At 42.6% G+C, this 13,206-nt stretch overlaps 1 protein-coding gene across 27 annotated transcripts in view; it reads left to right on the forward strand.

The window, feature by feature from the left end:
* Positions 1-13,206, forward strand: part of RBFOX2 (RNA binding fox-1 homolog 2) — a 285,909-nt gene that overhangs the window by 175,276 nt on the left and 97,427 nt on the right. The window contains exon 1 of one of the 27 annotated variants that reach the window (XM_053896028.1): positions 7,528-7,815. The exons of 25 other annotated variants lie outside the window; for them this stretch is intronic. In XM_053896028.1, coding sequence (XP_053752003.1) covers positions 7,789-7,815 — 27 coding nt within the window. In that variant the 5' untranslated portion in view covers positions 7,528-7,788. Of the gene's footprint in view, positions 1-7,527; positions 7,816-11,128; positions 11,249-13,206 lie in introns of those variants that run through there. One more of the 27 variants, XM_019446766.2, reaches the window with a different exon arrangement.

Genomic DNA, 13,206 nt, shown 5'->3' on the forward strand with positions numbered 1-13,206 from the left:
TAAAGTCCTCATGTGAGTTGAAGTCATATATTTGTCTCACTAATTTCACTTAGCGTAATACCCTCCAGTTCCATCCACGTAGTTGCAAATGGCAAGATTTCATTCTTTTTGATTGCCGAGTGATACTCCATTGTGTGTATATATATATATATATATATATATATATATATATATATATATGCCACATTTTCTTTATCCATTCATCCATCGATGGACATTCGGGCTCTTTCCATACTTTGGCTCTTGTCGATAGTGCTGCTATAAACATGGGGGTACACATGTCCCTTCGAAACAGCACCCTGTATCCCTGTATCTAGGATAAATGCCTAGTAGTGCAATTGCTGGGTCGTAGAGTAGTTCTATTTTTAGTTTTTTGAGGAACCTCCATACTGTTTTCCAGAGTGGCTGCACCAGCTCGCATTCCCAGGCCACCTAAACTTTTATCTCCACTGTAGTTATAAAATTTTCTTACTGGCTTCTGTCATATTCTTATACTTAGTTAAATTAAAGCTCCTCACTGGATAACATGTGTGGTTCTGTACTGATGCATTATGCCATTGGAAATCATTGAGGATATGGCTGAACGGTATTTTTTTTAATTAAAGATTTGGCACCTGTTTTTTAAATTGTTTCTAGAATTGCTAGTGTTGAGATAACGAAATAAAGTGAGTTCTCAACATAAGGCAAAAAAGTATTTTCAGAACTTGACCATTCATTGCTCTTATTGTTAATAAAATCACGCCTATATTAAGAGTACGCAATTGAAATTGGTTATCTTATTAGTTATGATTTTTGTAGAGCCGAGTCTAGACCAAATCAGGTTAAAACACAGGCAGAGTAAATAGATAGGGGCTTGCTTGCTGTGATTTAAAGGACAATGACTATGGTCTCCCTGCCCAGAAAAAAAAAATCTATTTGTTGAGAAACTATTTCTGAAATTATTCTTTTGGATTAAACATTACTGCCTCTGGCTGGATGTTTAAAATGTAACTTGTTAGGATGGCTACTGTAAAACAAACAAACAAACAAAAACAAAACAAAATAACAAATGTTGGCAAGGGTGTGGAGAAATTAGATCCCTTGTACACTGTTGATAGGAATGTAAAATGGTACAGCTGCTGTGGAAAACAGTATGGTGGCTCCTCAAAAAATTAAAAATAGAACTCCCGTCTGGCCCAGTGTTTCCATTTATGGGTATATACCCCCCCAAATCGAAAGCAAGGTCTCAAAGAGATAGTTGTGTACCCGTGTTCACAGTAGCGTTATTCACAATAGCCAGAAGGTGGAAGCAATAACCCAAGTGCCATCAGTGGATGAATGGTTCACCGAAATATGGTAACACGCACAATGGAATATTAGTCTTTAAAAAAAAAAAAAAAAAAAAAAAGAGGCAAATTCCAACATAAGCTGCAACATGGACGAACCATGAGAGTAGTCCTGCTGAGTGAAATGAGCCGGTCACAAAAAGACAGGTACCATATGATGCCACTCATATGAAGTACCTAGGGTAGTCCCATTCCTAGAAACAGAAAGTGCAATGGTTGTTGCCAGGGGCTCACAGGGACAGGAAGAATGGGGAGTTATTGTTTAATGGATACAGAATTCCAGTTTTAAAAAATACAGAGCGTTCTGGAGACGGATGGTGGCAATGATAGCACATTACCAACCTATATGATACCAGTTGACCCTTGAACAAGACAGGTCTGAACTCTTTTGGTCCACTTTTATGTGGATTTTTTTTTTTTTACAGTTTTGTAAATATATTTTCTCTTTCTTATGGCATTCTTACTTTTTTCTCTAGCTCTATTAAGAGAACACAGCATATAATACATTCAACGTACAAGATATGTGTTGATCGTCTCTTTATGTTACCTATAATGCTTCCAGTCGACAGTAGGCTATTAGTAGTTAAGTTTTGGGAGAGTCAAAAATTGTACATGGATATTCGACTGCGTGGGGGATGAGGGCCCTTAACCCTTGTGTTATTCAACAGTCAGCTGTACTAGAAAATCACCGAGGGTAAATTTTATGTTACGTGTATTTTACCACAATACAAAATATCAAGGGGAAAACATAACCCTTGTGGCAGGTTAGGGTTTCCCTATTATCACCGTGTGTCCTGAGGCACCCACTGAACACGTTGGCACCAATTACCATTTTGAGGTGAATGGGGCAGTTGGAGGAAGAAGAAGCGAGGTCTTCCATTGGAGGGGGTGTAGCCAAGTGCTTGAGGGTTTCGGACAGCCAGATACAGCTTAAGGATCTTAGGCATCTGGAAGATTGGGAGACAGAAAGCTGCCTGTCTGAAAGCTCCATTTGCCTACAGCATGCTCGGGTCTGCAGAATGTTGTGGAGTGAATTAGCCCACAGCTGTCCACTTCTTTGGGGGAAGGCGACCTGGATGAGGTGCAGGGAACATATGTATTCTTTAATTTCTCATTTTGAGAATTTTTTTGAGTGCCTACCGTGTGTCAGGTACTGTGCCAGGCACAGGGATTTGGTGGCGAAGAAGACAGGAGAACGTCCAGTAATTTAGTGGGAGACACAGCGTATTTTGGTATTTAGCCTTGGGGAAGCAGCAGACCCATCGCAGTTGTCATAGATTCACCAGCTGTTATTATCTTGATCATCTGGTTATGGATAAATTTGTTTAGATCCCATCCCATTTTCATATTTGTCTAAGATTTCCTTAATCTCTCACTGAATACAGAGAATGTGTACATAATTTCAGTTGTATGTGTGACTTTAGTCGAGTAGACTTTGGGATTTTTTTTTAAAGATACAAGAGTATGTTACTCAAATCTAGATACTAACTTGTAAAGTAACGTTCTCTAACTTTTCTAGCCTCACCTATGTCTTAGATAGGTATGTTATTTGGGGTCTCGTTCTAAAGGTTTGACTTTTGAGGGATAAGAAATAAATAGGAGGGTTATTCAGGTTTTATAAGCATATAAGATGCTTCCCTCACCTTTTTTTTCGAGAATGGGTTCTATGTAACTGAACCCTGCCTAAACTAGAGGAAAGAAGTGGGGAAATAATAGAATTACCCTTAATTTGGCTTCATTTATGCTAAAGGGAATGTGGGGGGAAAGGATATTAAAGTGGCATTGTGTTAGAGATGCTTCTGGGAGAGCATTTAATATCTATTAGGTGTAAATTGTTATTTACATTTAGGGTTATTGTGTGGGGGCGTGCTGTGAAAAGCTTTTATACTAACAAGTTTTTATTATTTCAGGAAATGCTATCCCTTTAATGTTGCTTTTCACTTGGGTGTCAGAGGCGGCCTGGGAAAATAGGAGCAAAACCTCCCTTCTAGCCGGGGACTGTTGGATCTGCTTTTATAGCATTGCTGGTACGTGGGTGGAAGGTACGGAAGTTGAGTCACAGCTAATGTCAAATTGTGCAGAGCAGGAAGAGCACCTAAAGTTGTGAGTTTTGGGTTTTGTTTCGTTTCGTTTTGTTTTTTAATCAGTGGGCATCATTTTGTCTAGAATCTGAACTATTCTACGAAAGTGAAAACTGAGGCCTTTCTCCCACTCTCCTTTTTTACCTCTTCCTTTTAACTTCACATTTCTAAGATACCGAAGTAAATTTGTAAATTTGAACATATTCCCAAGTATCCTTTTGGGAGAAAAGAACACTTTTATACCGTTTTGATAACAGCATGGATACTCTTCATTCTCAGGTGCCCATGTATGTGAAGTAAATGGTTAGAGCTAGAAATCAAGGCATTCTTGTTTGATTTCAGCAAACATTTCTTCATCTGCTGTGTATTCAGGCAGTGCGTTAGGAACTGGGGATACGGTATGAAACGCACAATTCCTACCCTCAGGTCGTTCACCGTCAGTAACCCCAACAGTTAGGAACCATCGGCTAGGTCCCAAGGCATAGGGAAAAGGGGTACCTAACCTAGATGTGGGAACAGGTAGGGCCAGGAAATGCTCTGGGCGGGGGGGGGGATCACTGAAGTGAGCTTTGGAAGATGAATTAACCAGTCAGCCAGATAGAAGGCCATATTCAAGGGCGTAAGAATGTGAAACAGAAAAGAACAGAAACGCGGTGTCATTGCGGAATGTGGGTCAGTGTGCTAGGAGCAGAGAAGAGCGCTGGGTGGTAGGAGAAGAGGGGATCAGAGAGTAGAATGAGGCCGGGTGACGTGGTAGGCACCTAATAAGAGTTAGACCTTCCCCCCCTTTTAGGCTGTGGGGAATAGTTGAGGATTTGAATCAGGGAAATGGCATGGTGGGATTTGCACGTAGAAAGAGGTCCCTGGTGGTGGTAAGCACCTCGGACAGGAAGAATGGTAGATGGGAGGCAGAGGGCGAAGTAGGAGGCTAGATACCAAATAACGTGGTCAGAACTGAGTTTGTGGTTCTAGGGACAGAAAGAAAGGGCAGGTTTCATAGAAATCAGAAGGACTTCCAGTTTGGTGTGGTGTTGAGTGAGAAGGAGGATCTTGGAAGGAACCCAGACATTCCATCCCAGAAAATGCCCTGGAATGAGTTGCTCCTTGGTACCCTACCGGGCATATTCAGCCACTAGGGACTCCAGTTGTTTTGCTGGGTCAGATCCAGGCTGTTCAACTGCACCTTCTTTCTCTTGGGCACCAGGGAGCAAACTGTCCTCTGTGATACAGGCCTTGAAAGCCAGGGACACACTTCAAAATATCCTTCAGTTTGTTCAGTGCTCATTATGATGCTGTTATTCGGTGTTTATGAGAACCATCGTAATATTTCTTTGGATGTTAGCTCATACTAACTCTTTCTTGTGGTAATGACTGTTCTAAGCTCATCTGCCATATAAAATGTCGGTCCTACGTGTACGAAAGAAGCATGAATACCAGGCCAAAGGAAATTTGCGTCCGAGCCCTAGTCCTGGCCTTTTTGCGTGTAGGGATTCCTCATCTGCCTCTATATTTTAAAAAAGATTTTTGGGGGGACATGTTGTCTTTTTTAATGTACAGAGGCTGCAGTCACACACAAACTTCAAGAGAACTGTGACTTTCGTGAGGGTAGTGAATGCGTGATGGGGAGTGGGGGACTCTGTCTTGCTTAAGGTGTTTTGCCCCTAGCACTGTAGTGGACCAGTGGATTCAGAGAATGGCATACGGTGATTCTCAGGTTTGTTTCTTATACTAGAACTGAAAACATAAGTAATTCTCCCATAAACGTGATTGAGATTTTTCCCAAAGTCCACTGGGTTGCCTTTGCTTCCAGTGAAACTCACCTACCTCTTTTCTGCTTACTCTGTATTTTTTTTTTTTAAACTCGACTGCATTTATCTCCTAACTGGCTTTGCAGTTACAAATTGAGAAAATGCAAGGTGTTCTACCTTCCAGATCATTTCTAAAAATGTTAAACAAGAACAAGCCTAGTACTGATCTATTCCTTTTCTCCTAGTTGTTCCCTCCTCACCCCCAATGTTTAAAGGTCCCATCCTTTGGTACATATTTCCTTATACATTGTGGATTATACCAAAAGTATGCAATTATCTGTTAAATGCCCAGAATAGTGCCTGACTTATTGTAGGTATTCAGCAAATGGCTATGCTTATGCCAGTTTCTTCAGGTTCTCCAGATTGGTGGTTCCTATGTTCTTTTCAGAATTGTTAAAATGATTATTAATGTGTGTAGGAGTATGATGATGTTACATTGGGCAGTGTGCCAAACCAAGGCTGGTTATGCATTTTGCTAAACAAATCCTCGTAAAGATAGCAAAACACTATGCATTCTCAGTGTGATTTGTGATTTTAAATTTTGATTTCTTTCGTATATATCTTACACATAGGAAGCTTAATTTTAGGATTAATCTGTTTGCCTTTGGGTAATCTATCAGAGATTATAATAATAAACACATAATGAAAATACAAATAAAATCCCTTTTTTAATGTTTATTTTTTTATTTTTTGCGAGAGAGTGAGAGAGAGTGCAATTGGGAGGGGCAGTGAGTGGGGGGAGATGGACAGAGGATCTGAAGCAGGCTTTGTGCTGACAGCAGAGAGCCAGATGCTGGGCTCCAGCTCACCAACTGTGAGATATGACCTGAGCGAAAGTCGGAAGCTTAACCAACTGAGCCACGCAGGAGCCCCAAAATCCTTTTGTTTTTTTTTAAGTCATTTATTTTGAGAGAGACAGAACGTGTGAGCCAGGGAGGAGGAGGAGGAGGGAGGGAGGCGGGGGGGGGGGGGAGAGAGAGAGAGAGAGAGAGAGAGAGAGAGAGAGAGAGAGAGAATGAATCTCAAGCAGTCTCAGTGCTCAGCGTAGAGCCCCTCACTGGGCTCAATCCCAGAACTGTGAGATCATGACCTGAGCCGAAATCAAGAGTCAGGTGCATAACTGATTGAGCCACCCAGGAGCCCCAGAATACTTTGGAGTAGGCCCTTATTAGAATACCAAAAAAAAAAAAAAAAAAATCTTCATTTTTATGTGAAAGTGATAAACACCGTAAATTCATCATCCACACAGATTATTTTATTTGAAAATTTAATAATTTAAGGTAGAGAAATTATGAAATTTACATTGGGAACTTAAAGACCAGCAAGATCACTTGTAAAGGGCAGAATCAGGGCTTAGACTAGGACTTCTGGACTGAGTCACACCTTTATGCTTTTTTTCACTCTTGTTTTAGTAAGAAAACATTAAAGAAACTCTTATGTCCAGTAAACATTTTCCCAAATCTTTTATATCTGTAGCACATGGTAGCAAGAATTACTGTTTACAATGATGGCACAGATGCCCAGTGTATAGATAAGAAGGAGTTTATGATTTTCAGTAGAGGCTGAAATACCGAGGGCGGGGAACACAAAAGGCAGATTCTCAGTTAACCAGGATTTGTAATGAACCTGGAAGCCTTAGGCAGTCAAATTTGCATACACCTTCCTATACACCTTAAGTTTCTTAAGCAGTCTTGTTTATAGACACTTTTTTCAGAATCCCCAGGTTTTTAACAGTAGAAAAAAATAAGCACTCCTATTACCTTCCTCCTGTCTTTTGGTCCTTTGCAGGCATTAGACTGGTTTAGGACAGGCAGATTCTTGCCGGTTCCCATTCCTTGAAAACCTTCCTGTAAGTGGTCATTCAGCTTTTCACATCTTTCATTAAATCCACTACAACTATAAACTGTACATCAGTGGAGATATTTTTTAAATACTTTTTGTTTCATTTCTTGTTTAATTATCAGGTATTCACGGGTGGAATAGTTTAAATCTGTATTAACTATGGTGAGCTGCTGTGAATGCTTCCAGTGCTGTGTAATTAATGCCCCCATAACAGATATTCATTCCTTAAAATATGCCTGCACATGGCGCCTGCCCCTCCCTCCCTCTCTCTCTCTCTGTCTCTCTCTCCACACACACACACACACACGCACACTCAGACACGCACACACCACACACGCGTGCGCAAAGCACACAACAAACTGCCATTCTCCAGCAGGCCTGTTTCTGGAGTTGGGAGATGTCAGCCTGCCGGGAGGGGGTGGGGGGAGGAGGAAGAGGTGGGGCTCTACTCTGATTAATTACCTTAGGCATTCAGGGGTGGGGCTTCCTTCAGCCATCTGCCTGAGATATGGGAGGGAGCTGGAGAAAGAAGGAGGGGGAGAGACTGCCAGAGAGGAAGAGAAAAGAAAGGAAGAAACGCTAGAAAGAGAAAGGAAGGAAAACGGGATAAAGGGAAATCAATCACCCGCCCTTAAATAGCTGGCTTGGGGGGGGGAGGGGGGGAAGGAAAGCTGTGGAGGTGTGCCCCAGCACGACCGCCCTGAAGGGTTCATCATCTGTTCCGTCTGGTTTATGGAGAAAAAGAAAATGGTAACTCAGGTAAGATTGTGTTTCCTCCGTGTGTTTCTTTTCTGGTTTCTGGGATCTAAGTAAAGATATGGGGGTCGGGTATACTAAACAGAGTTTTAATAATGATTGTCTTCCCAGAAAAGGCCAGATTTATTGTTATTAACTGAAAAGTGTTAGTCTGTGTCTGTTGAGAGAGAGAGAGAGAGAGAGAGAGAGTGTGTGTGTGTGTGTGTGTGTGTGTGTGTGTGTGTGTGTGTGATGTGTCCGTATCCTTTTTTCTCTCCCCCTCCCTCAGCTCCATAGCAGATTCCTGTTTCCTGTTCTGTGCAGCTGTAGCTCAGGAAAGACCCTGTGGGGATTTGTCTACCTCTTTGTCTTGGTTCTGAGAAGAGGGAGGGAGAGAGACTGCAGAGGTAGGAAGAGATTCTTACAGACTGCCAAAAAGAGGGGAAAGGGACCGACTTCCTTTTAAGAATTGCAGAAGAATTTGTGTTCTAGGGAAATCTGATTCCTGATTCACTCTGGTTTCTCAGGGCTGGCTGTGGAATTGCAGTTTCGCTGCCTTCGCTCTACATGGCTTGTTAAAAATGAAGGCTGGAAAAATAGGCTTCGTTTTCATGGCTTTGTTACTGGCAAGGAATGTTTTCAGTAGGAACCCTGGGAATATCCAGGTGTAGCTGAGGCAGGTCGAGCTCTCCCCGAAAGGAGAACAAATCTGAACGGATAAGTGACAATCACACGGGCATTAAAAGGCATTTGAAGGAGAGGGAGTCAGAAATGGAAGATCTCTCTCCGCTTACTCTCCCTCTCTCTCTGTCTCTCTCTGCCTGTCTTTGGTTATGCCAGGCAGTATCTAATCTGCATTTTACCAAGTCATTCCTGACAAACGGAAAGGTGAATAGCCTTCCATGGTTCCCCGGGCAGTGCTCTTTTTCTCATTGGCACCTTCTGTATGTTCCTTTACCCTTTTTCCTTTACACGTAGATAGGGAATGATGAGGCTATGGTTGGAGTGAAGTCATTTGCATGGTCGAGCCTTCCAGTCCTTCAGGCTCAGACCTAGGATCGGTGTCACGCCAGGCTTTTATGCTCTGTAGGGAAATTTCATCACTGGACAGTGCTTTCCTTTTAAGGAGGTTGCCCTTTTTTTGTATTCTCTCTTCTCTTTTCCTCTCCAAGTTACCACCACCGGAGGGCGAGAGAGTCGGCTAGCTCTCTGGATAGAGGCATCATTTTAGGGGCAGGAACAGTGTTCCGTTAAATGTTATATAATGCCCTGCAGTGCTGTTTGGAAAGAGGGAAAGCATCAGGGAGATGCTGCCAACATGACCTAGAGGGAAGGGGAGTTTCAAAGAATGTATCTTTCCAAAGTAATTTTTCACCAGATCTGAGTTCAGAGATTATCGAGAAACCCCTCCTCTTTTGGAAAGGAGAGAAATCTTGGAAATATTTTCTCTTCCACTTATCCCTTCGCTGTCAGCCTAATTAACTCTTTTAAAATATTGCTTTACTTTTTAAAAATTTCCATAAAAGAGAAGACCTATTTCTGGATTCTCTTTGTTGCTTGGGAGATGATACTTCTTAACCTTGGAGCCCTCATTCAATTTTCATTAACTGGCAATATTACAGGGCAACAGCTCTCTCCTTTCTCAGCTATTACTGAGGGCTTTTCAGCTACTTGACTTTTCAATATATATATTTTTAAATCAGTGAAAGAGTTCTCTAAAGTAGTGCTTTTTATAATCAGAGGTTTTCTGTGGCCTCTTGGAACATGTGCCCTGAGTTTCTGGAGGAGCGTGTGTAAAACACAAGTTAGAACGCGTGCTTCTGCACACTTGATATTGTGATCTGAATAATTGGTATGTAAGGAAACTGGAGTTTTAGCAAGTGAAGCAGAAGAGAGAAATAGAAACAGGGAGATTTCTTGGTGGTTAAGAATTCTAACAGATTTAAAATCACGGTGATCGTCTCAGGATGTGCAGGATGCTGAGAGAGGAAGTTGCTCATCTTTGCCCCTCCCGAATTTCTACAACCGGGAAGTGCAGAATATCAAATTTGTGGATTTTCCGTGTGGCAGCATTTTTGTTTTGGTGTATATACTTTCTGTGTCAGTGTAACATACGTAGTTGTTAGTAATCTAGAAAAAAAAAAATGAAAGGAGATAACCAGATGGGCCAACTCTTTCTTTGTCCTTACAGGTTTGGGGTTTTTTGGTTTTTTGGTTTTGCTTTGTTTTGTTTTGATTTGGTTATTTTTGTTTTCCGTTTTTCAAGCCAGACATGTAATCCTGGTGTTTGATAATGATCTGTCACATAGACTTTCTGAATATAAAACGCGTGTGCCGTTTAGGGTTTGGTTTATCAAAGTTAAATGGCTTATTATAGCATAGTATTTATTGTCTTGACTAGTATATTAAGAGAAGTATTTAGATCTGTTTTTATCATTTTGTCACCTCGGTTCTTTGCATATTGGATCTTGACATTCCTGTATCCCTTAATTTTAAATTAACTGCTCACTTGGTGGAAGAAAGGCAAAGTGCTTTCAGATCGATATTAGATCCATATCAGCCGTTGCTCGACGGGTGCACCTTATTATTATATCGGCTGTGGTTTTATGAGGCCCCTTTTTGGTATAATTAGCAAACGGCTCTGCCGTTTACAGTAGGGTAATCAGTGTTTTGCCTTGAAAGAAAAAGCAAAAGACAGTTTAATCACAAAATTCTGTTATACTAGACAGACATGCCCAGGTGACTTTTTAAAATAGAACTTCAGGTCTACCCGCTGTTCGTGTGAATGGTGTAGGTGTATTTATTTCTCTGAGATACTCTTGTTATTTCTGAGCAAGTGAACCAAATTACTACATCTCTTCACATCTATGAAAATAACCATGTAGAAGAAGTCATTCTTGTAATAGGTATAAAATTAGAAAAACAAAATTGCAGTCGACTTCAGTGAATAAGAAAAATGGTTGGCCTGACTCAGACTCAGTTACGCTATTTGTTCTTGAGGGGGAAAGTCTACCAGGCAGAGAGGAGAAAGGTTGTACGGTGTGGTGGATGTGAAAGAAAATTTTTGTACTCTCCTGTAGCGTAAGACTGCCAGTTTCTGTGGAACACAAAGCCCTCCCTTTCTTGGACAGCTCAGTGCTTTGCTGGCATTTTCTTCAAAATCTGTTTTCCATCAGGACCGAGAGGAGGGAAGGTGTTAAGAATAAGGGAGGTTGGAAAGGGGGCTGCTGTTCCTTTAAATAGTGCAGGGAGCCCATGTGGCAGCAGGCCGGCTCTGGAGTGTATTCTTTTGTAATGAATCACCAGTTCCATTGTCTGCTATCTCCCCTCTTTGTAGCTGGAAGGCTGAAGTCTTTCACCTGAGCTGCTGCCCCGTCGCTATTCTGTTCCTGGGTGGTTGGGAGAAGAGGAGAGGGAGGGTGTTCTATGCTTTAATTAAAGACAGATAACTGAGCAGGTATGTTTTGCTTTGTTTCATTTTCCCGTGTCCTTTCTGGGTTTGGCTTTTTGGAAATGAGCCGGAGTAGGGAATCAGTTCTGAGATTTAGCTACGCGTAGTCCATTTTCTGTGGATTTTGGAAGTACTCGGGGATTACTCAGTCTCCATTTTGTGGCCTTGCTTCAAAGCCCTTCCATTCTCTTGCCGGCCGGTTCCACCCGAACCTCATCCCAGCCTCCATGCCCAGAGCCTGGGCCCACACGGTTTGTTTTGGCACACTTTCCACTTTCTATGGGCTGCGCAGGACTCTGGGAAGTTGGGGGTAGGTGCAGATTGTGGGCTGGAGACTAATTTATGTTCCTTTACAATGAACCAAAAAAAGGCTCACTCTTTCCGAAGATTTGGTTTCTTGCGGAATTCTTGTACACTGCTCCGTATCTTTACTTCTAACCATTTCCTTGCCAAAGCCAAGATGGGCTCTTGAAAAATATTGCTGTGCTAAAAATGACTAAGCTTTCCTGAAAAGATACCCAGAATTCCATAAATGTGATTAAATCTGAACAATTTGGACTCGGTAGATGATTCTCTTCTTCCCAGCCACCCCCCTACCCCCACTCCCACCACCCAAACACACACCTTTTTGCCCTTCCCTTTTTTTTCCTTTTTTTCCTTAACTTTATCTTTCTCCTTAGTGCTGCAGTCCAGACTAGGTAAGCCTTTGATAATCTGCTCTGCAAGTTTGCATTGTCACCGAGGACGTCTCCGTGTGGCCAGGTAAATGGCGCTCCTCCTCCCTCCCGGTGACAGCGCCCGGGCGGAAAGTCTTGTGCTCTTCCCTGAGATTTTCACACTCCTGTCTGTACGGATGGCCATGTGGAAACAGCTTCATCTCTCCTTTGACTTGTGGTCTGTGGAGTCCTCAGATGAAAACATCTCTTGGGGTAATTCCTCACCTTGGGTGGTTTCTTGGGCATCTCTGTGCCGTACTCAGGTGGTCACCTGTGATGATTCAGCTCCTCTGCCCAGTGGCCCTTTTCTGGTGTACCAGTCCTCCCTGGAGCCCGACGTGGCTGGTGTCCCAAGGCATCTCGTCCTGGAGCCGGAATCCCTCTCTCTTCCTGTCTCTTCGTTCCCAAACCGACCGGCCCGTCTTCCTTAAACTTTCTTCGCAACACTGGGGCTGTGAAACACAACAAATGCAAACAGAACACGCCCCTGCCGCAGATGCCTTGCCGTTTTGAATGTAGCAGCTTTATTATTGGGCTTCGGTGCTCGACCTCCAGCCTAGGCAGCTGGGAATGCTGCAGTCCGCCATCATGCTGTTTGTGGTGTTCCCATTGCCCAGATGCTCATACGTCCCTTTGTTTCTGTTAGAGTGATGAAATTCGGGGAGCCTTAGAGTCCAATAACTCATTAGAGGTTGTTGGCAGAGTGCATTATTACTTCAAGTGCAAGTCGGATTTTGTCACTCCTGTGCCTTAAAAACCTTCCCGGTTGTTTGTTTTCCTGAAGACTCATTAAATCCAGTGTCCTTACTCCGGTCCCTGAGGCCCTTGTGTGATCAGGAACCCCGCTGGCTCCCCAACCTTCTCTCCTTCTCTTCCCATGTTTCGCTCCAAAGACACTGGCCTCTTTGCTCGTCTCTTACCACACCTTGTACCCTCCTGCTCAGGGCCTTTCCTTCTGTTTTTCTCCCAGCCTGAAATGCTTCCCACTTGGCTTCTCAAGGGAGAGTGCTCCCTTGACCGTCTTGTGTCAACTTGAACTGCCCTATCCCCATATGCTGCTTTTTCTTTATTTAATACTGATCTTAGTGCCTGTCGTTACTTGTTAACATGTATGTTTATCATTTGTGCCACCGACCCCTCCAAAGAATATAAGCTCTGTGAGTGAGGTCAGGGACCTTCTCAGCAGTGTGTTGTATACTCAGTATCTAGAACTATGCCTGGAGTGTAGCCAAATATAGCTGATCAGCT

Source organism: Panthera pardus, unplaced genomic scaffold (assembly GCF_024362965.1).
Source record: "Panthera pardus isolate Hobbes unplaced genomic scaffold, ASM2436296v1 HiC_scaffold_6, whole genome shotgun sequence".
Taxonomy (NCBI): Eukaryota; Metazoa; Chordata; class Mammalia; order Carnivora; family Felidae; genus Panthera; species Panthera pardus.